Below are 23,284 nucleotides of genomic sequence, written 5' to 3' on the forward strand. Positions count from 1 at the left end.
TTCGACGTCTTGAACTGAAATTGGCAACATTTTGACTATGAATTCGGCATGATAACGATGGGCGGAAAAGATTATAGCGAGCAAATAAAAATTGGCGTTGTCCGAGAGGACTACACGACATGGAATGATGCAAGTGCGCTCTGTTGAGCAAGAGAAAATTGGAGGGAAACGAGAATTTTTGAAGTTTGCTGGGGATTTTTAGGAGACATCTACAGCTAAATTACGAGGATTTGCTGAAAAAATTAAACAATTAAAAAGCAGAAAAAAAACTAAAAGTACTTATAATCAATTTTTGCAAAAATTCGCAAATAAAATCATCTCGCAGTCAGGTTTCCGATAAATTGATAAGAGCGAAACAAGTTTTTCGTTGTTTTAAACTTTTCTAATGGCAGCAGAGAACGTTTTCGCTTTTTTCAGGTTGAAAAATCCAGAAAATTGCAAGAATTCAGGCAGTTTCTAAAAAATTATGTAAAAAATGAAAGATCGCTGCGAGACCCGACAATAAATTTGTGCATGCTCCTTTAATCTTACGGTTTTACGGTATACACATTATTTTTCAGTTTTTTGCGATTTTAGGCAAGTTTTTGTGAACAATTTCACAAAAAAAATTTCTGCTTTTTTCTTAATTTTTTCTGTGGCAAAATGAGCACAGAATTCACAAATTAAAACAATTTTCTCTTTGCAAGCAAGGTACTGTAATTGTTAAAGGAACATGATTAGCAAAATTCTATCGGGTCTCGCAACGAATTCTTTTTTTTTAAACTGATTTTTCACAAAAATATTATTTTTTTCCGTTTTTTATCGTTTTTCGAGAACTTTCTTCACAAAAAATTTAAAGAAATGATGCAAAAACAACAAAAAAGTTTCCCCATCGAAAGTTCAAAAGAAAAATGACGAATTTCCGAATGTCGTATCTCAAAAATCAATTAAAATTTGTCTCGTCTCTCTTGAAAATCAGGTTATAACAAACAAAATGGGGACGATTCCCGAAACAACATCATAAATGATTTCTTCACATGATACGAAACAAAAAACACAATTTTTCCTTCTTTCTCTCTGCACTTGTGTCACATTTTTATGATAAGAGCGCGGCAACAAAAGTGTTGGGAATAAAAAAGAGAAAAAAAAACGTTGATATCACAATCAGACCATCATAACGGAAACAAATGTCGATGAAATTTCGACTCCGGATGCCCGGATTCTTGATTTCAGGAGGTGCGACGACAGACACGTTGATGATTAGGCGTACCATGTGAATGACACTCTGAAACTACGGTGTACTTTGCAAAGACGGTCTTATGAATGACAGAAACAAAAAAAATGTGATTTGATCGTGCGAATTGCGAGGGTGGTGCAAAGTGACAGAAAGGGCGAAGGGCAGAGTACACGTGGAGAGGGAAGAGAGATAGAGAAGTGACAGCTGTCAGATGAATTACTCCACACTAGATTAGACACCAATATACATTGAGAAAAGAGAGAGATAGAGAGAGAAAGGGAGTAATTGGGTGAGGAATGGGCTATTGGTAGTGGGCAGTCATAGTGTGCTCCAACGGGGTTAAAAAAAAACAGAGAAAATCGCTCAATAGCGGCTGTTATCAGGGTTGGGGAACTCCGGTCGGCCCGGATTCAAAAAATGTGCACAATTGCTTTTAAATTTTCATAAAAGAATAGTCAAAATTCTCGTACGGTGCAGTTTTTATCGATGTTCCAAAACAGTCTTTTTTCCCAACCTGGTTGTCACCGGTTTTCTCCCAAATTCTCTCATCTACCATTTGCTCCGAAGAGCTGGTGTGATCAGTGCACTCATCAGAATTACTCGAAAATCGCTGACATTTTGATAGTTATCGATAAAAAGCATACTTACAAACCGGTCCGGCGCGTAACCCGCCTAAAACGCGATGTTATGAGCTGAAAAATATACCAAAATGTAGATCTCGGCGAGTTCTACATCTCGGATATCATACGGGCCATATGGCTACCCGTTAATGTGCCACGGGTCGGGAGAAGATGGTTGTACCCGGCTCGCGGTACATTACCGAGTAGTCATAGAAGGTCACGGACATAGAAATCGACGAGATCTACATTTTGGTATATTTTTAAACTCATAATATTGAGTTTCGAGCGAGTTACACGCCGGCACGAGTCGGCCCCGTTTGCAATTATGGAGTTACTTGAAAATCGCTGGTATTCTGATGGCTATCGATAGAAAGTAATAGCTCTGGACAACTCTTACAACCGCGCTCGACCGAAATGCCCTTTAAAAATGTCCCTCTTTCTCTAAATCTCTCAATTTCGCACACAATTTTCTTCGGTTTCAGTAGAGCGCGGTTATAAGAAGCGTGTCCTGATAGTAGATAGTGAGAGCAATTAAGACAAATTTATTTAAAGAACCATAAAAAGTTGTGAAACCTTCGAAATCTTGAATCAATGAAAATTTGAACGATGGTGAATTCGATGGCTTTGACGAATTTATAAGTTTCCGTCGGGATGGTAATATGATTTCGCATAATTTCCCTCGATTCATGACGACTCGACGTGAACGAGATGTGGACGAATCGGAAATATCTGAAATTAAAAAATACGGTATGACTGAGAGTACACTGACACAGTTACAGTGACCAAACTACACTGACCAATTTGAAATTTTGAGAGCTTTTGGGCTGAAAATTCGGGTTTTCCATGGTTTTGAGGGGGATTATCATAGGAATTTCCATATTTTCCCCTTTTAGTTAAGAGAACATACATTTTTTAGGGACGAGATCAAAAAACGAGAGGGAGTGCGTTGTCTGGAAAAATACGTCTCTCTCTCTTTCTCTCAAATACAAATTGCATCTCAAAAGAACCAGAGTAATACAATACTCCCCTCCAAAAATACACTCCAGTTTCTTAATTAAATTCTTTCTGTTTTTTTTCACTAATCTTAACTTGATTGGCATGGTGACCTATTTGACAAATTGGACGTCAAAAAATGTCAAGTGGCGGAGCTCTGCGGAGCAACCAACCCCAAAATCCCCCTTCCTTTTTTTGCTCACTGATTCCTCATGACTCCCCTAAAGGATTTCAGCGGCGAAGCAATCCAATCCTCAGAAAAATCTCTTAAATTTCAGTTTCCTCTTCTCAGAAATCTGACTCAAATCCTGCCAAAACCCACACATTTTGTACTAATTGGCGTCAAATTTACTCGATAATTGGTTATACGGTAGGGATACAGAAATTGGAGATCCTCCCCCCTCTTCCTACGCATATTATTCATCATCGTCATTCAAAGCTTCAGCAAATCTGGCGCACCTGTGACGCGATTTGACGATTTGAAGTTCAACAGTTTGCGCTCCCTTTTTCCATGCCTACCGCATTAAACTTTATTGTTGCACTCGTGGCTCAGGTGGGTGAGCTGCCGGCCGTCGCGCGCGCCCACGAGAGTTCGACCCCCGGCCTGCTACATCTTTTTTGTATTTTTTTGTAAGTATAATTTTCCAAAAAGTAGAAGAAAAACGGAATGAAAGAAATCCTTTGGTCCCACCCTATTCGTCATTCTTCGCTTTTTGTCCTATTCCCATTCCTTTCCAACATTTCTGTGTCCTCTTTTTCCCAGAGGATCGATTAAGGAGTGCTTATATTTCTTGTTTCAAAACTTCATCAATCATTCGGACACACGTTGGGAACAGAGCATTCGGGAAATAAGAAGAGAGTTCAATAAAATTATACTGGAAATTTTATTTTTTTTTTAAATTTTTAAAAATCAATTTTTTTTGTTTTCACCCAAAAAAAACTTATTTTGAAGGCATCAGATAAAGCAAAATCGTTTCAAGTTTATATTCGTTGTGTAGATCAAAAATAGAGCTTCATTTTTGTAGTTGACAACTTTTTTGTAGCTCCGCCCACTTTCGAGATATGCGCCTTTAAAGTCCAGCTCATGAGTGCGCTCTTCCTCCAAAGCTCCCATCTTCAAAGACGCATATCTCAAAAGTGGGCGGGGCTACAAAAAAGTTGTCAACTGAAAAAATGAAGCTCTAGTTGTTGTCTACACAGCCAATATAATTTTGAGGCATTCTTCCAAGTACTATTTATAGAAATTGAATTTGTACTCCAATTGAGTAGGCGTTCACGTCAAACCACCCCGCCGAGACTCATTGTAGTTTTTTTTTTTCATTTTTTGACTCCAAATTCTCCTACTGTTAATCTCTCTCATTATTCACACCCCTTTCCTCCCCTTGACTCTTCTCGAAGAGTTGCTCATAATGGGGGCGGAGCCTATCCGCCCCTATTCGGTGCCTTGGAATTGATCAAAAAGGTCAAAAATCTCTTTGATTATAGTGTTTTTGAAGATCAGTTGATCAGTTCTTTTCGGGTAATGAATGGGTTTGGACGGTGCTGGTTTTAAGACTTGCAAGTAACTTTTTTTAAAGGAAAATTTGTTTTTGACGAAAATACTGAAACATCAATAAGAGGGTGCTTATTAGATATTGTGAAAATTTATTTACTTGTTCGCCAGAAATGTTTCTAAAAACGCCTACGTGACCGTTGTGTGAAACAGTAAAGTGTTTTAAATTTTTTCGAATTTTTTAAAGATTTTTTTGCAAAAACGTCGAATTTTCGAAAATTAGGATTTTTGACTATTTTTGATAAAGATTTCAAAAATTGCCGAAAATTTTTGTGAATGGTGGAAGAGTTCTTTCCGCGCGGCTGTGTAGTCCTCTCGGACAAGATTTTAGGTGAATTCCTCGTTTTCTTACTTTTTCCAAGGAAAAGATACGAAAAATTGGAAAATTTTCAATCTGTGCGAAAATATTTTTTTCTGGGCTCTTCAGCCCTTCCTACCGATTCTTTTTAACGATAATTTTTTGAATACGATTTTGGTTTTATTTTGCTGTATAAACCGCTATAAATCATAGTTGTCAAGGCCCGGGAAAATTGGCGCGAAAGTCAAATTTTCGAATTTTTTCAAATTTTTTGAATTTTTTCGCTAAAAAGTCAAACTTTCGACTATCATTCAGAATTAGAAGAAATTCTGAAAAATAGCCAGTTAAAATTTTTCTACCGGCCCGGGCCTTGACACAGGGTCTCAGGATGAGTAGTGAAAATAAACGCGCTCCGCTGAAATCAGCTGAATTTTTAGCGCGAAATTCAAAATAAATTTTTTATTTAAAAATTTCATTTATTTTTTTAATAGAATTGATCTTGAAAAGATGCGAGGCAGTCGAAAAAACTGGCCAAAAATGCGAGAAAACTGACATAAATCGGCTCAAAAACTGGTCGATTAAGCTGCGTATCAAAATGCCACAGTGAAACAGCGAATTGCAAAAATTAAAATTTGAATTTGCCGCAAATGTCTAGTGGAGCGCATACGATTTCACTACTCACCCCTAGACCCTGTGCCTTGACAACTATTGTCGCAACAAAAAAGTTCCGACATTTTTTCCCCCTCGGTGTTTGCGGACTCAAGCCAAAATTTGATAATTTTGGCTTGAGTCCGCAAACACCGACGAGGAAAAAATGTCGGAACTTTTTTATTTCGATAATAAATATGCTATAAATTGTTAAATTCGTGTTAAATTTTGTTTTTTTTTAGTAAAACTGAACTGCAAAAAGCTCGAAAAATATCAGTAAATTTGAGTAAGCAAACACATTTTTCAAGCCGATACCCTCTAGGCGGAATACGGAATTCCGCTCAACCCATTTTCCATCGGTAATTTTTCGTCATACTGTACGCAACTACAGTTTCACGGAATCTAGACAGTTGATACTCTTCAACACATAAGAGTTAACAAAACGAACACTCCTTCTCTAAGATTAAGTCAAATTCTCTCAACTTCTTGCCGAAATAAACATGGACACTTTCTCATCTTCTATTCATCTAATTGTCGTGTTTTCTCCTCTTGCCTTCTTCAAATACTTCTCTTTTTCCATCTTTTCCTCATTTCCCCCATCAGATTCATGTCGCGGAATCTGCTCCCAATAAATCCAATTTGTTGCCTACAAAGAGCCCTCTCGTAGTGCTAATCCAATTATGAAGAGAAAAAAGAGAGAAAGGGATTCTGATTCATATACATACAATTTGCGTCTTTTTCTTATGCTATTTTCAACATTTTAGTCGCTCCTTGTTGAAATTAAAGGAGAAAAAAAAGTTTTGGTTCAAGTGAGTCACGAACTCCCGACCGAACGCGCATGGGTCCAAAACGCAACCCGCTGAGCTACACGGCCTCACACGTGTCTGCCCGCCCGGGGCTGTGATAAATGTGGGCGCGTCTCACAATTTCGATCACCATTTTTAATTTTTCGAAACTTCTTACGGGCGGTCCTCATATAAATTAAACGTCATCCCATCATAATACACACAATTTTTATAATTATCTCCCCCATCCTATTCTATTTTCTTCTCGTCCATTATGTATGTCACTTTCTCTTTTTTTTTCTGCTCTTCCTCCTATTGTGACGTGTTAGGGGCGGAGGAGGAGTATGGAAAGTGAAAGAAAAATGGATAACCGAATAAATGTTGTGTGCTCTCTTAAAATTCGGTTCCTGTTTTTCAGAAACTTCTCACAACTCGTAGATTCCGTCTACCTCCTTCTCAACATTTTCCAATTTCCTTCTATTTTCACATTCCTGTTTTCTCATTATAACAGTCAAATTCAGCTCGTCGAGACCTTTACAAAAAAGTATAATCATGCCCACATTTGGAGCGAGTTGGGTCCTACCACGAAAACTACAGTATCCAAAGTTTTAAAGGCGCATACCGTAATCTCGTGGCGAGACCCAATTGGAACCCAATGTGGGCATGATTATACTTTTCTGGAAGGTCTTGAAGAGGTGAACACGAATTTGACAGTTTTAATGTCACGAATATTGATATTTGGTTAAAAAACGCCTTTAGAATGTGAAAAAGAATTTTGTTTAAAAATGTCTATTTTTAGGAGTCAAAGTTATATATTTCCAGTAGATTAAATCTAGAATTTCTTTTTTTTTAAGTTGACATCTCTTAGATAGCTCCGCCCACATTTGAGATATGCGCTTTTAAAGTCTACCTCTTCCTCCAAAGCTTCCATCTTTAAAGGCATATATCTCAAAAGTGGGAGGAGCTATCCAAAAATGACCAACTAGAAAAATGAAGACCGTAACCTTATCTTTAATTTTATTGTTGAATATTTTTTGATAGCTCCGCCCCCTTTTGAGATATGCGCCTTTAAAGATGGAAGCTTTGGTGCAGGAGCTCATTCCCAAAGAACACTTGACCTACCTCTACCCTTCTTCCGGAAAATATACCAAAATAAGTTTTTCTTGAAAAAATAGAAAAAGAAAGTTGTTGAGAGCACTACGACGTCAGTTAGGTACACCCAGTGCACATACTTCCTGTCCCCCCTCCCAACTAAATTTATGGAATTTTAGTTTTCTTCTCCATTTCTCTCTGTCTCTCCATCTTCTGCCTTCTGATGTTTTCGAGTTATCCACCGAAGAAAAAAGGTTTCAGACTTCTTTTAAATACGATTACTCTCCTCCGTTTCCTTATTTTTCGACGTTTTTTTTGAGAAAAGAGAGAACGAAAATAATTCGAAAAACGAACGGCTAGACACTCTTTGATCTGGAAATTTTAGTTTTTTAAAAAGTTTTTGAGAGTGTGGGTTTTGTTTCAACAACTTGTGGTAGGAAACACAACTTGTTCGAAAAGCTTGTGTTTTTCTCAACAAGTTGTGTTTTTGGATTCACAAGTTGTGTTTTTTTAACCCCACAACTTGTGTTTTTTTGGACCCACAACTTTTTTTTTCAACAAGTTGTGCTTTTGGACCTACCAGTTGTGTATTCGGATCCACAACTTGTGTTTTTTTTCACAACTTGTGTTTTTTTCAACAAGTTGTGCTTTTCAACCCCACAAGTTGTGTTTTTCCACAACTTGTGTTTTTTTTCATCCACAAGTCGTGTTTTTTGGACCCACAAATTGTGTTTTTACACCCACAAGTTGTGTTTTTGGATCCACAAGCTGTGCATTTTTCAACAAGTTCTGTTTTTTTTCAACAAGTTGTGTTTACGAATCCACAAGTTGTGTTTTTTGGACCCACAAGTTGTGTTTTTGGACCCACAATTTTTGTTTTTCAACAACTTGTTTTTTTGGATTCACAACTTGTGTATTTAGACCCACAACTTGTGTTTTTTCAACAAGTTGTGTTTTCTCATCAACAACTTTTTTGAACAAGTTGTGTATTCGGACCCACAAGTTGTGTTTTTAGACCCACATGTTGTGTTTTTTGAACAAGTTGTGCTTTTGGACCCACAAGTTGTGTATTCGGATCCACAACTTGTGTTTTTTGGACCCACAACTTGTGTATTCGGACCCACAACTTGTGTTTTTTCAACAACTTGTTTTTTTCCACAACTTGTGTTTTTTGGACCCACAACTTGTGTATTTAGACCCACAACTTGTGTATTCGGACCCACAACTTGTGTTTTTTCAACAACTTGTTTTTTTCCACAACTTGTGTTTTTTGGACCCACAACTTGTGTATTTAGACCCACAACTTGTGTATTCGGACCCACAACTTGTGTTTTTTCAACAACTTGTTTTTTTCCACAACTTGTGGTTTTTCAACAAGTTGTGTTTACGGATCCACAAGTTGTGTATTTAGAACAACAAGTTGTGTTTTTTCGACCAACAACTTGTGTTTTTTAGTGTTAACTGAAAATTGCATACTTGCAACGGGCCGGGCCGGGCCGGGCCGGGCCGATTTGAGAATTTTCACCGGCCCGGCCCGGCCCGGCCCGGCCTGGCCCGGCCCGGCCCGGTCGGCCCGGGTCACAGTACAAAAATTTGAAAATTTGAATTTTTTTGAAATTTTTTTGATTTTTTCGCAAAAAAGTCGAATTTTCGACTATGTTTTTACATATCGATAAAACTCAAGTGTACATATGATTTTTGACTATTTTTGATGAAAATTTCAAAAAATTTCGAAAAATTTTGTGAAAAAATTGTGCTCATTTTTTGACTCCGGGCCGACCGGGCCGGGCCGGGCCGACGGGCCGAGCCGGGCCGGGCCGATATTTTGCAAGTCTGGAAAATTGTGAATTTCAAAAAGTTGGATTTCGTCCGAGAGGACTCCTATTTTTCCTGGTTTCGGTTACGGTAAAAATGCAACAAAAAACTAATAATTCTGCACTTTCTCATTGTTCCATTATTATTTTCCTCCATTTGTTCTATTTTTGGTTTGTCACCAATTTTTTTTCCAATAATTTTTTGTTTCATTTATTTTCTCCATGCCGTCTGTTCGAAACACTTGAAATGGTGTCTCCCGTGACAACTCTCTCTCTCCATGGATCCCATTTATCCCATTTTCTGTCATTTGCAGAAAAAAATTTCGAAAAAATGAAGAGACACGCGTTTTCTATTCGCTACTCATCTCTTTTTTTTCTTTCTCTTTTTCTGCCGGTCATTACTCCCAAAGGAGTAATTTTGGGGTGTCCGGAACGAGGAGAACAACTCGTATGACACCCAAAATCAGAGTGAATCATTTTTACGCCTTTTTTCGGGTTGCAAAAAAATACAAAAATGAAATGTCGGCTACAAAAACCGAACCACAGACTTGCTGCGCGCCGGCAGCGCCTTGCACCACTCAGCCACGACAACACCATTCAACAAGGGTCAGAGGGCGGTGATAAGGTTGACCTTTCTCGTCGCTTTGCCACCTCGCCACCTCTAAATCCCGTCGAAGAGTACGTGAGATTCCCATTTTTACATATACCGTGGGAATCCGAATCTGAATCTGAATCTGAAACTGCAAAGGGGACAACTAATTCTAATACTCACTACACCAGTAGCAGTAATAAGAAAACACAAAGTAAATAAGAATATGTTGCATATTTGATGCTTTTACACATACATATCTCATTTATCTCCCCCTCTGTTACGTATTCTTCTTGCACCTTTTTTATTTGTTCTAGACACGTTTTTTTCTTACAATCAATTGAAGGTTTTTGAGTTGTGAAGGTGAAACGAAAATTGTTACGAAACATTTATTTTTTTTAAGAAAAATTTTTTGCTTTTCAAAAAAATTCAAACTTTGAAAGATCGCTGTGACTTTAATTTTTGAACATTGTTTTAAATTTGTATGTCAACTTATAGATCAAACCTAGATCTTCATTTTTGTCGTTGACAACTTTTCTCTACAAACTTTCCTCGCTGAGATATGAACTCTCAAGTATTTTATTTTTCAATTGTCCCTATCTTTTCAGAATGACACTGTACAAAAAAGTTATCAACTACAAAAATGATCTACATAAAATTTTACACTTTTTGTTAGTCGATAACTTTTTTCTATCTCTTTACGCTCTTGAGATATAGGTGTTTGAAGTTTCAGATAGAGAGAGAGAGAGTCGGCCACTCTCGCTTCTCTGCGTCTCTCCTCCTCTCCTCCCCCTCGCGCCATGTAGCTACAGTCTTTAAAGTCGAATATCTCAAAAGCGTGAAGAGCTATAAGGAAGTTGTCAACTGCAAAAATGTAGCCCTGATTTTGATCTACAGACTGGTACTAAAAAATAAGTGAGTAAGTTTGATGAGGCTCCGTGGTGAGCTGTCAAAGTTGGTAAATGTTTTTATTTTTCAAGGAAGTCTTAAGACTGTCAACATTCTTGTACTCAAGCCCCATTGTTTTCATTAGTCCATCGCCCCTTTCCCCAGAGTCATAAGTCTCTCGAGACTCCCCCCCCTTTTCCGCCTCATTCCAGCATATGCATGCACTCCTCATCAATCTATGCACCTTTTTCGATTTCCTCACTCATTTTTCTTCTTCTTTTTCTTCTTAATTTCCTCCTCCTTCTCCTTCTTGTTCCCTTCCATATTATATTGAACATTATTCACAGCAACGTCTCCGAGTCTTGGGAATTCTTTTCTCAACGAAAAATGGTCAACTGTTCGCGTTCTCAACCTCCGGATGTATCCGCCAACAGTTCGGTTCTCTCGATTGTCTTCATCTATTTGGCACTGTTCATGTTCGCTTTCATCGGAAATGTCACCATGTTTTTGATTCTTTGTCGGTTAGTTTGGGCATATTTAAAATTTTTGATGAGTAGTTGAATACGCGCTCTACTGATAATTGCCTTTTGGGGTGTCTGGAACGATTATTCCACCAAAATGAGAGTTTTTACGCTTTTTTTCGGGTTGCAAAAAAAATTGAAAACGAAGTGGCGGCTACTAAAACCGAACCATAAACTAGTTGCGCGCCGCAAGCGCCTTGCACCGCTCGGCCACGGATGTACATTTCCACGATAATCAAAGGGCGGAGATAAGGTTCACATTTTCCGTTGCTTCGCCACTTCTTGACTTGCAAGTGCGCTCTACCGGAACTTTTAGAGTGAACGACGGTAGAGCGATATTACCAAGTTATACCAGAGTAATAGGTCACAATTCACATTTTCCCTGCAAAAAATATTCAAACCTGTAATTTAATATGTAATCATAATTATATCCTTTGAGATTCTGAGAAACGTTCATTTCCTGTTGATTGTCTATAATTAAAAAGATTTTGAGCACTGACACAAAAAATACGTAACATGCTCGTTCAGAACTGTGCGAAAAACTGTTTTCGAACATTTTTGACCGAAAAAAACCGAAAAATTCAACAAAAAAAAATCAAGAAAACTGTCCGAAGAAAGAGTTTTTCGGAAGCAAGATATATATTTTTCAGAAACCAACTGGTTAAAGTGAGACGAGTCCACTCACTTCTACTCCATATGAACATTGCTCATTTGATGGTCACTCTCGTTGTCATGCCAAAAGAGATTCTACACAATTATATGGTCGCTTGGTTTGCTGGCGATATTGTGAGTAGATGTTATAGACGTGTAGATCAAAAATCTGGCTAGATTTTTGTAGTTGACAACTTTTTGATAGCTACTCCAGATTTTGAGATATGCAGCTACGCAGTTGGAAAAATCTCAAAATACACTAAAAATGACCTAATTTGATTGATTCCCACGGTCTCAATTACAATGCCACTATTATGAATTTTATATGAATTTGTAGATCAAATCTAGCTCTACATTTTTGTAGTTGACAACTTTTTGATAGCTCCGCCCACTTTTGAGATACGCAACTTTAAACACAGTAGCCTATCGCCCTCCACTTTGCGCACGCTCTCTTGCTTGCTTTACTTTGTCTACTTGTATCTCAAAAGTGCGCGGGGCTATCAAAAAGTTGTCAACTAACAAAATGTGCAAAATTTCAAGCTGATCATTTTTGTAATAGACAACTTTTTTGTGAAACTTGATTCTAGAGAGATATACTTGAAAAACTGTAGGTTCTTCATTTTTCTTTACATAATTGTGTTTTCATCCAATTTTTGTACATTTTCTTGTAGTTTTAGAATATTATTTAGAAATTATTGTTTGTGTCAATGGCATTCAAACTTTGTCAAATTCAATTGTACTTTTCTCTGGCAAATATCTGGAATTGGGGATTGTCAGATACAATTTTTTGGCATTTTCAGATTTTCAGTCTCTTGAAAAATAATATCAAAACAAAAAACTCTTCTTGATCTTTACAAAATTTTGAAAAAAAATTGTAGCTGTACTCAATTTTAGTCTGCAGGGACTCCAGAGATTATAACTTTTTTATGGAATGAGGGATCTTGATTTTCAAAAAATTAACCTCAAATTTAAAACTGTGTCCTGGTGCTAAAATGAATGACAGCGGTCCAAAATTATATTTTTCTTGTAGATCAAATCAAGGGCAACATTTTTGTAGTTCCCAATTTTTGATAACTCCGCCCACTTTTGAGATATTCGTCTTTCAAAATTGGAGGGCGAGAGAGCGTGCGAAACGAGGAGGGCGTCTCGTTTCTCTGCGTCTCTCCCCTTCCAATGACCGGAAGGATACCATCTTTGAAGGCGCGTATCTCAAAAGTGGGCGGAGCTATCAAAAAGTTGTCAACAACAAAAATCTAGAGATATGTTTGATCTACACAATGAATATAACTTTATATAGATTGGACTAAACGTGACAAAGTTAACCAACTTTTCTCATTTTTGAAACTATTTTTGGATATTCGACGTTTTCAGATGTGCCGCGTTTGCAAGTTCTTCGATGTCTTCGGTATCAGTCTCTCCATGAACGTTCTCATCTGTCTGACTCTCGACCGTTTCTACTCAATCTTCTTTCCTCTCTACGCAATGAGAGCTCGTAAAAGTGTCCAATTGATGGTTCTCATCGCCTGGACAGTCTCTTTAGTCACCTCGGCCCCTCAACTTTATCTCTTCAAAACTGCGCCTCATCCATGTTTCGAATGGTATACTCAATGTGTCTCGAAGAATTTCATTGGGGAAATGTCGAATGAAGTGAGTCAAGGGAAGAGAGATATCGATTGATAATGGACCTTTTCAGGCTGTCTTCTACTTTTCGATCCTCAATATAATCCAAGTTTATATTGCTCCACTCATTGTTACACTCGTTTGCTACTCTCTAATTCTTTGGAAAATATCGAGAAAGACAAAGAAAGGAGACAAGGAGAAGGAATGTGAGTGACTTTGAAAGTTTGTAATGGCTTCTAAAATTGAACACTTTTAATAGTATTTATATTGCTTGTGTAGATCAAACCTAGTTCTTTATTTTTGTAGTTGACAACTTTCTCATAGCTCTACGCGTTTTTGAGATACGCCCCTTTAAAGACAGCAACCCAACAACACTGGGAGAGACAAAGATATCTCTCGCCTGCTTCACTTTGTGAGCTTCTATCACAACAGTGGGTGCAGCTATCAAAAAGTTGACTACTAGTAAAATGTGCAAAATTTTATGCTGATTATTTTTGTAGTTGACAACTTTTTTGTAAAACTTGATCCTGGAGAGATATGGGTTTATAAAAAAAGCCAGGCTAATTTCATTCGGGAGCCTCAGAAATTTGTCAAATTTTTAGTTTTTCGAAGTTTTGAATAGCCCGTTGCAACCCAAACTAGCCAATTTTATAGCATTATGTATATCACATTGTTAATCTCATTTGAACTTTTGGAGCACTTTGTTTTTTGTTTCACTTTGCGGCGGCATATCTCCTAGGTTGACTCCACCCAATTAAGCCGGTAACTATCAAATTAATCTACTTGAAATTCTACGAAATTTACTAGTTGACACCTTTTCGATAGCTCAGCCCACTTTTGAGATATCCGCCTTTAAAGATGAGAGAGGTGGGAGACGCAGAGAAGCAGACACTCTAACTTCTGCGCTTCTATCTCTCTCCCTCTCTTTTTATCGAAATTGGTCATGTTTATAATCACTCAAAGCGTCTTGAATCGCTGATTTCAGAAATATAAGTTTCAGAGAAGAAAACTGAAAACTCAGTGAGATAGCCTAAGTTTTGTGGAAAAATTGATCGAAATTTTTTTTACAAATGTCTCCATATCTCTGTCAGTTTTGGGTTATGTGCTATGAAAAGTATATTTTTTAAATCAGCGTGTAAAAACGGTTGGAATGACTGTAAATACAATGTAAGAGATGGAGACGCAGAGAAACGAGAGCGTCTCGTTTCTCTGCGTCTGTAACCTTCTCCCACTCCCTATGATCGGTACGCTACCATCTTTAAAGACGCATATCTCAAAAGTGGGCGGAGCTATCAAAAAGTTGTCAACTACAAAAATGTAGAGCTAGACAAGATCTATCTAGCAAACTTAAATTAGAAATACTCGGATTTATTTTGAGATCGAGACGGAATCTCAAAAAGAGGCAATTTTTTAAATTTTCCCAATTTTCATACACTTCGATTTGTTTCAGCGGAGAAATCTTCATCGGAACTGCTGCTCCGTCGTAACGGTCAGAACAATTTGGAACGTGCGAGAAGTCGTACTCTCAAGATGACATTTGTGATTGTCCTTGCCTTTATCTTCTGCTGGACACCCTACTCCATCCTAATGTTCCTTCATTTCATGGGACGAACCGATTGGATTCCACAGAATATTCGAAAGTTTATTTATGCATTTGCAGTTTTGAATTCGGCCATCTCTCCGTATCTTTATGGATATTTCTCGTTTGATATCAAAAAGGAACTCCAACTTCTTTTCGCTTGTTCCAGAGCTACCGCAGCTGATCGGCATCTTTCTTGTTCTGCTAATATCAGCAGGTAATTATAAAGTTAATTGGTCAATTATCTTTCTCAGAGTTGTCGGGGATGATGCAAGTGCGCTCTAATGGTGAAATCGGGTAGTGGTGGCCTAAGGATCCGTCAACTCGGCCATCACACTGACCAACTTTTTACACTGACAATTTTACACTGACCAAATCACTACACTGACCAAAAGTCCTAATTGGTTATAAAAAAAAGTTGTGGCCTAGGATCCGACAATTCGGTCATCACAGCTGAAACAAGTGCTACCGTAATATTTTGGGAAGAAAAATTTGGAAATTCGGAAATTTTGTCAATTTTTTGGACATTTTTTGGGAATTACGGGATTTTTACCAACTTTTTATACTGACCAAATTACCACACTGACCAAAATTCCGAAATTCGTCCTAAAATATTACGGTAGCGCTTGTTTCCAGCTGTTGACGTCACGATGGGCGAGTTGTCGGATCCTAGGCCACGACTTTTTTAAATAAGGAATTTTGGTCAGTGTAAGATGGTCAGTGTAGTTTGTCATTGTATTCGGTTGGTCAGTGTGATGGCCGAGTTGTCGGATTCTAGGCCAGATATACAGATTTCAAAAAGTTGCATTAGAGCGCACTTTCCCTACTATTCTGCACACATCTTTACTCTATCCGCCTGCTCTCATTTCTCCTATCTCTCTATAATTTCAGAAATGTGCATTCCTCTTCTTCAGAAATCCGACAAGTGAGAGAATGCGGAAACGGAGTGCATCGGCATGCAACTTTGACGGAACCGTCTCCTCGACCGCCACCACCTCCACAAACAACACGTTGTCGCCCCGGCCACCCCGTGGACACAGTTTAAGACATAAGGGCGATATGAGGAGGCATCAGTCGGAGAGTCAACGGTTGATGCTTAATTGATTTATTTATTTGTGACTATTTATTGGGAATACTTATTTAATGTCTGATTTTAATTTATTAAAATATACAGGGTGGCGCAGAATTACCCGCACAAGCTATATGTGCTATATCTAAAAAAGTAAAAGTCAGAAAATCATGGGAATCAACACAAAGTTTTTTTCATGATCATAACAACAATTATCAGCTAATCTTGTTCCATACGACCTCCTCTCTTTTCGATGACAGCACGAAGACGTCTGGGGTAGGCATCGATGGTTGCACGCAGGTAATCTGGGAACTCGGATTTCACGCTTAATTCTTGTATCTCATGATGAAGTGAAGCTTTTCCAAAAAAACTTTCTTTTTACACCTATGTAACAAAGGGAGATGTATACGATAATGAAGTTATCTACAAGCTCCCGTTTGATCTACATGCCGAAACGGGGACTCTACTTCACAGGAAGAGCAATTTGGACTCGGTGGTGCCATTTACCTAAAACAAAACCGATTGATCTGAATTTTGGCAGAATGATAAAAAACTTAAAAATGAACAAAAATTTAATTAATACGCAAACCGGAATTGCGACAATCGCCTTGTCAAACGTTTTTGTGGGTAATTCTGCGCCACCCTGTATATATAAGTATTAAAGGAGGACTGAAGTCATATTTTTTTATTTCAGATTCGGATACTTCAGAAAATTCTGAGCAACTTTCATCATTGGAGTATATGCTAAAAATCGCTCTAAATACCCTAAATTTACGTTTTCCCGGCTCAAAAGGAGCCTAGGTGGAAGAGTTTTCCCATGCGAATTTTTGCCCCCGTGTAGTCCTCTCGGACAAAATTATTTATTTTTATTTCTCGATTTTTCGTTTTCTTGCTTTTTTCAACAAAATTTCGTGTTTTTTTCAATTTATATCGTAAAAAAGAAGAAAAAACACGAAAATTTGTTGAAAAAAGCAAGAAAACGAAAAATCGAGAAATAAAAATAAATAATTTTGTCCGAGAGGACTACACGGGGGCAAAAATTCGCATGGGAAAACTCTTCCACCTAGGCTCCTTTTGAGCCGGGAAAACGTAAATTTAGGGTATTTAGAGCGATTTTTAGCATATACTCCAATGATGAAAGTTGTTCAGAATTTTCTGAAGTATCGGAATCTGAAATAAAAAAATATGACTTCAGTCCTCCTTTAATAAAGAGATTTTTCAAAACAAAAAATTTCAAGAAACGCTGAAAATGGCCAACATTGACCTGTTCCCACGGTTTCAAATACAAATCCCACATTTATGAATGTTATATCAATTTTTAAATTAACTCTTGCTCTACATTTTTGTAGTTGACAACTTTTTGATAGCTCCGCCCACTTTTGAGATACGCGCTTTCAAAGACGGAACCTAGGAGAATGGGAGACACAGAGAAGCGAGAGTGCCTGCCTTCTCTGCTTCTCCTCTCTCTAGCTGATTTTATTTTGAACACTTATATCGGTTAGATAGGCCAAGACCACCTTTACAAGTTTGTAGTTGACAACTTTTTGATAGCTCCGCCCACTATCGAGATATGCGCCTTTAAAATCTAGCTTTTCAGAGCCCTTTTCCTCCAAAACTCCCATCTTTAAAGGCGCGTATCTGAAAAGTGGGCGGAGCTATCAAAAAGTTGTCAACTAGAAAAATGAAGCTTAAGAGTTGATATATTCTATCAATATGCATACTGTAATTATACTATTAATTGGGACTCCGTAAAACAAGTTCAAAGTTAGGGAACTTCACATGCAAAAATAGTTTTTGAAAATGCAGTTCAAGATAATTTCCTGAGCGTATTATGTGGACATCCGGATAGACAGACAGAAGCGTTTTGAGGTATGAACAGCTGGAAGCGCAGACATCCGTACTTGTGGACACACAGACCAGTCGAAGGATATCTGGACAGACACGCAGACAGATCAATGATCAAAAATTCTGAAAATCAATCAATTTTTGACCCCCTAAGGCACGCAATTTTCGAAATGTGCAACATTTCGATCTGAAAAGCGACAAAGACACGCCAGACCCTAATTTTTTTTGTCAAATATGTTCTAAACGCGTCTCAAACACGCCAGAAACTCTAAATCCACAAATTGCGTCAAAGGCGCGCCTGACACCGAAATTTTGGCTAAAATTGTCTGAATTTCTACTTTTCTGAGTCTTTTTTTCGCTGAAATTCAAAAAAAAGCTTAAAAATGCGTCTCAGGCACGTCAGATACTCAAAATGTGTCGTTTCTGAAAACGCGTCAAAGGCGCGCCTGACGGTTCCAAGTTTTGGGTGGAATTTGCCGGTTTTCAGTGTTTTTTACTCCTGATTTACAATTTTTGTTGTTTTTAAGCAAAAAAAGGAACATTTGTGTGAAAATTGTGAAAAATCCGTCCGGATCAGCTCAGCCATCACGTGATCTACCTTCCCCAATCCATCATCCCCCCGTTCCACCCACTAAATGACGTCACAAAATCACACCCAGCCAAAAAAAAGGTCAAAAATATCTCGCCAGATCCCATTATCCTCTGTGTGACCTGTGACAACTCTCTCTTTTCGAAAGAGAGATAGAGAGAAAGAGCTTCGTTTCCTATATTACACAACTGTTCGATTCCGGCGAGAGAGTACTGAAAAGAGAGAGAGACGCAGAGAGTGAGAGCACTTCTTCGATCGAAAAATCGAGAAAGAGTCCCCAGATCAAAACGATGCGAAACAAGGAAATGATCCACTTGATTCTTATAGGTGAGTTTTTTTTGAAATTCAGAAATTTCCCAACTAAAGACCTCCAGGACTCCTCCCCTTGGCTCTTGCTCAAGTCACCGTAATCGGTAATTTGGCTGTCGTCGCTAGTCCAGAATCCCACGTCGGCACACCCAATAAGACACTTTACGCTACTATTCCCAATTTGTGGTGAGTTTTTGAGCGCCAAAGGTACCCCAGCCATTCCATATTTCCAGGTGTGCCGCCCAGAAACTTGGAGAACATGTCGACGTGGAATACGGGGAGTTCACGAGGCTTTCCGATGGAAAAGTGAGCTTTTCTTAGTTTCTTCCACTGGATTTCCATCGAATCCCTCCCATTTCAGGTGTTTCCAGGCACTGTAAATCAGGGAAAAGTGTATCTGGAAATCGGCAAGGTGTCTGTCAGGGTTGCTGGAAGATATCGATGTGAAGTTCGGACGCTGGACAAAGAAATTCATAGTGGCAACCTGATCATCTATTGTAAGTCTTTTTCTGTAAAGTTACCCTCGAATTGTTTGACTTCAGTGCCGCCAGTGCTTGACTTTCCAACTGCTGTACGAGTTTCCGAGGTTCTGAATGCCAGACCGCCTCATGTCATTGGAGCGGAGAGAAAGGGGCTTCATGGAGAAAGAATGGTGCTGGAATGCCCAATTCTGGCGAACCCCGAACCAATGGTGAGATGGGACAAGAACGGGGAGCCTCTTGGAAACTCGGAGAACATCGAGTACGATGGAAACAACTTGATTCTCACCCAGCTCACGGAAGAACACGCTGGAAAGTATCGATGCACTGGAGACAACTCATTCCCATTGTTTGTAGATGGACCTTCTATTCCACATCAGTTGTATTTTGACCAAGACATGAAAGTTGTTTAGAATAAACCATTCATTTAATTTTTGAAAACAAAAATTTGAACGAAAGTTCATTGCAACAGAAAGATGGTAACAAAAGACGAGCAATCCTGTTGACGATCGTTGAGTTGACGGTGAAGTCGAGCTCGTTGGTTGACTGCAAAATTGAACGTCTTGAAGTTGGGGCAGCTTGTCGGTAGATGATCTACTTCTTTGCGGCTCTCCTCTTGCGCTTCAGACGACGCATACGCTTCTTACGCCACTGAAAGAAAATAAATTAGGTTGGATGTCGGGAAAAAAGTAGGGATGAATCGGATAAAATCCAATAATCCACGTCTGAAAATTATAAAGAATAAAAATCTTACCTTCTCTCTCATTTTGTTGAGCTGCTTCGAGACGGGGGGACCGTGAACGAAGCCTGAAAATAATCGATAAATAAAAAGAAAAAAGAACGGCACGGAAAGAACGATTGCGAAATCAAAACATAGAACAGAATTTCCGAAAGAAAAGTTATTGTTTTCTACCAAAAAAACTGCGACGACAAATGATTGAAGAAAAAGAAAAGCTGCGATTTTAGGTAAATGAAAATATCGACAAGTTGAACGGCAAGTGGAAATACACACGCAACGAGTGAGTGTGACCGTAGTACGACGGCGGGTCTCGCAGCGAAAATGCGACCCGCGCGTGGTTCAAATGGGAATTTTAGAAATAAATAAGTTTGATTCAGCTTTAATTGATCAATCCCAGCATAAATTTAGTGGAATTTTCGGAAAATATCAAACAGTATCTGTAAATTGTTGTAACCAACAAAAAATTCATTAAAAAAAACAGCGCCGAAACCCTATTTTTAACAGATTTCCGTGTCTGGTCTCGGAGGAATATGAATATCACTCGATTTCATACTTGTCACGGGCCGGGCCGGGCCCGCTAAAAAAATCTTCCGGCCCGGCCCGGCCCGTCAAAATATTGAAAAAAAAATTTTTCGTCGTTTTCCCATTGTTTTTTCGTTTACTACTTCATGGCAAACATATTATTGATTAGAAATTATAAAAAGACAACAAGTGAAAACGGAAATTGTCAGAATAAGTTATTTTGTCACTATAAACTTTGAGCCTCTCAAAGTCTCTGTGATAATCAGCCGATGATCAGAATCAGGATCAAGAACTTGCTGGAGGCTTCTGAAAGTAGTCTTATCGAATCCCCCGACCTCGATTTAGTATAAACCGAAGAAAATATTTAATTTCCAAGACTTTTCATTCTATTTTTCAAAAATAATTTTTTGCTGCGGGCCCGGCCCGGCCCGGGCCGGGCTCAAACGGGCCGGCCCGGGCCGGCCCGTGATTTGACAAGTATGCTCGATTTAGATCGAGAAAAGCTCTAAAACAGCTTCAATATGTTCTTTCTCTTGCTCACGAGCATAATTAAAACCAGCGAAGCTTCACAGCTTGAGTTCCAAGCGATTCGACGCATCCAGCCGTATGTTCCGATGATTCCTTCGAATAAAAAGTAATTTTCTGATAATTTCCTTTCAATTCCTCCGAATAATTTAACATAAAACGCATTTCAAAAACAAAACAAATTTATATAGATTCTTAAAGGAGCCCGTAGAACACCTTGAATCGACAATTTAAAAATATAATGTTTTAGGCAGTAAAATATTTAAACATTGCAACTGGAAAATGCTAACAAGTGACAAGAGATTCTGTTGACGATCGTTGAGAAGTCGGATGAGGACAAACGCATTGGTTGACAGCAAAATTGGTCGGCATGGAGGGAAGACGGATCGTAGATCGTCTACTTCTTTGCAGCTCTCCTCTTGCGCTTCAGGCGACGCATACGCTTCTTCTGCCACTGAAAATTGACAAAATTTGTAAGGGAACGATAGATTGTGGTCAAAAACTGCCATAAACCCGAGAAAATTCGGTGAGAAATCTCTGGCATGACATTTCTCGAGCTCTGAGGCTGAAAAAATAAAAATTTACCTTATCTCTCATTTTGTTGAGTTGCTTCGAGACGGGTGTCCGTGAACGAAGCCTGGAAAAAGTCAATAAGTAAAAAGAGAAAAAGAACAGCACGGGCGGTTACGAAATAACAGTAAAAAACTAATATTTCCCCTAAAAATGGAAATTTTGAAGAAAAATCTGAGAAAAAAAACGGGTATTTATGTCAAAAATCAACGATGAGCGGCTCTTGAAGATTCCGGGAGAAAATAGTAGTGTACGTGTTAAAACGAGTGCGACCGTAGTTTGGGTCTCGCCACGAAATCGAAAAAGAGCGGGTGTTTGAAAATTAGTTTTGAGAGATGGAGAGTTTTTGAAGATTTTTTGAAGATTTTCAGCTGGAAAATAGCGGGGATCATCGAGAAAAACTGCAGAAAAAATTTTGACTATTCATTTGGAATTTTTCAACAACAAAAATGTGACTATTATTTGTAAAAATATAGGAAAATAATCGAAAATTGAATATTAAGAACATCAGAAAAATGCAAGTGCCCGAATTCTTGAAATTTACAGCTTTCTTCACTCGAAATTAAGCCGAAAACTCTGAAATTCACGACAAACAATAAAAATAAATCTCGTGGTGCAAATGCGCTCCATCTGCACGTGCGAGAGAGTGTGAGACACAGAGTTCAGCTTTACCGGAAGCGGCGGGAAACTCCAGTTTTTCAAATTCAATTCAAGCAAATTAAGTGAATTTTCAGGTAAACATCGAAAAAACATCGAAAAATCGCTAATCGGCGGCAAAAATTAAGGAAAATATGGATATGTAAGTATTATTTGTTTAAAATTTCAGAATTTTCAATTAGAAAAGGACTCAAAAAGCGAATAAATAATTCCCAAAAGGTGTCCCCCTCTCCATCTGCCAGCTCAATTTGTTACCTAAGCTGTCTTGATTGCCTTTTAGCCCTTTCTCAGTGTATTAAATGACATTTGCCTCCTGGTGTGGTCAATATGCCCTCCTCCTTCTCTTCCTTCCCCCTAATTACCCGTCTATTCACGACATCCCAACAACCCAATCCGTCCCTTCTCCACTGTCAATTCATTCGAATTCTTTTTCTTCTTCACAGATGACCTCCACCGGACAGTCCATCCTTTTATTCCGTAATACGTTAGCCTCGTGGCGTCACAACAATAACCATCCCCGTTAGGTCATTTGCCATCGTGATTTCCATTGAAAATTGCTTTTAAATAGAGATTTTTGCTTTGAAAATTCTCGATTTCCATCTTAAATCCTAAAATCGCCTAAAGTTAGTGTCTGGCGCGCCTTTCTGCGCGTTTCCTTCAAAAATCCATTTTTCCGCTGATCTGTGCCAATTTTTTTGCAATTTTCATACAATTGTACTATTTTTGTTTGAAAACAACAAAAAGTTGTAATTTTTAACTGAAAATCGGCTAATTTTACTCAGAAACTTGCAAATCAGGCGCGCCTTTGACGCGATTTCAGAAACTGCCGATTTCGAGTATCTGGCGTGCCTGAGACGAGTTTTAAACCGATTTGAAAAATAAATTTTGTATCTGGCGTGCCTTTGTCGCTTTTCAGATAAAAAATTTCAAATTTTGAAAAGTTGGCGTGCCTTGGACGCGTTTTTTTTCGTACTTGAATTTGCCGGACCGATTTTTTCAATTTTCACTCAAATTTCATCGATTTCACTCATTTTTCTCTAGAAAACCAAGAAAAAACATTTTGAAGTAGCCTAATTCGAATTTCAGCAAAAAAAAACTGTCTGAAAGACAATTC

The 23,284-nt window shown here is 38.4% G+C and overlaps 3 protein-coding genes across 3 annotated transcripts; 2 read left to right on the forward strand and 1 right to left on the reverse strand.

The window, feature by feature from the left end:
* Positions 1–10,882: 10,882 nt before the first annotated feature.
* On the forward strand, positions 10,883–15,970 carry GCK72_002961 (uncharacterized protein; the record flags this gene model as incomplete). Its single annotated transcript, XM_053723717.1, has 6 exons — positions 10,883–11,016; positions 11,667–11,802; positions 13,039–13,314; positions 13,361–13,493; positions 14,738–15,083; positions 15,781–15,970. 6 exons carry the CDS (start codon positions 10,883–10,885, stop codon positions 15,968–15,970), a joined length of 1,215 nt encoding a protein of 404 aa, XP_053592362.1.
* A 2,689-nt stretch (positions 15,971–18,659) lies between these two features.
* GCK72_002962 (uncharacterized protein) lies at positions 18,660–19,570 on the forward strand (the record flags this gene model as incomplete). The annotated part of the gene is made up of 5 exons (XM_053723718.1): positions 18,660–18,696; positions 18,744–18,864; positions 18,912–18,984; positions 19,040–19,175; positions 19,221–19,570. The coding sequence occupies 5 exons, from the start codon at positions 18,660–18,662 to the stop codon at positions 19,568–19,570; spliced, it is 717 nt and encodes a 238-aa protein (XP_053592363.1).
* Positions 19,571–19,751: 181 nt separating this feature from the next.
* On the reverse strand, positions 19,752–20,157 carry GCK72_002963 (uncharacterized protein; the record flags this gene model as incomplete). The annotated part of the gene is made up of 2 exons (XM_053723719.1): positions 19,752–19,808; positions 19,912–20,157. Coding segments are annotated over 2 exons (303 nt in total), but the record flags the coding sequence as incomplete, so codon positions are not given.
* Positions 20,158–23,284: the final 3,127 nt, after the last annotated feature.

The sequence above is a fragment of the Caenorhabditis remanei genome, chromosome I (assembly GCF_010183535.1).
Source record: "Caenorhabditis remanei strain PX506 chromosome I, whole genome shotgun sequence".
Taxonomy (NCBI): domain Eukaryota; kingdom Metazoa; phylum Nematoda; class Chromadorea; order Rhabditida; family Rhabditidae; genus Caenorhabditis; species Caenorhabditis remanei.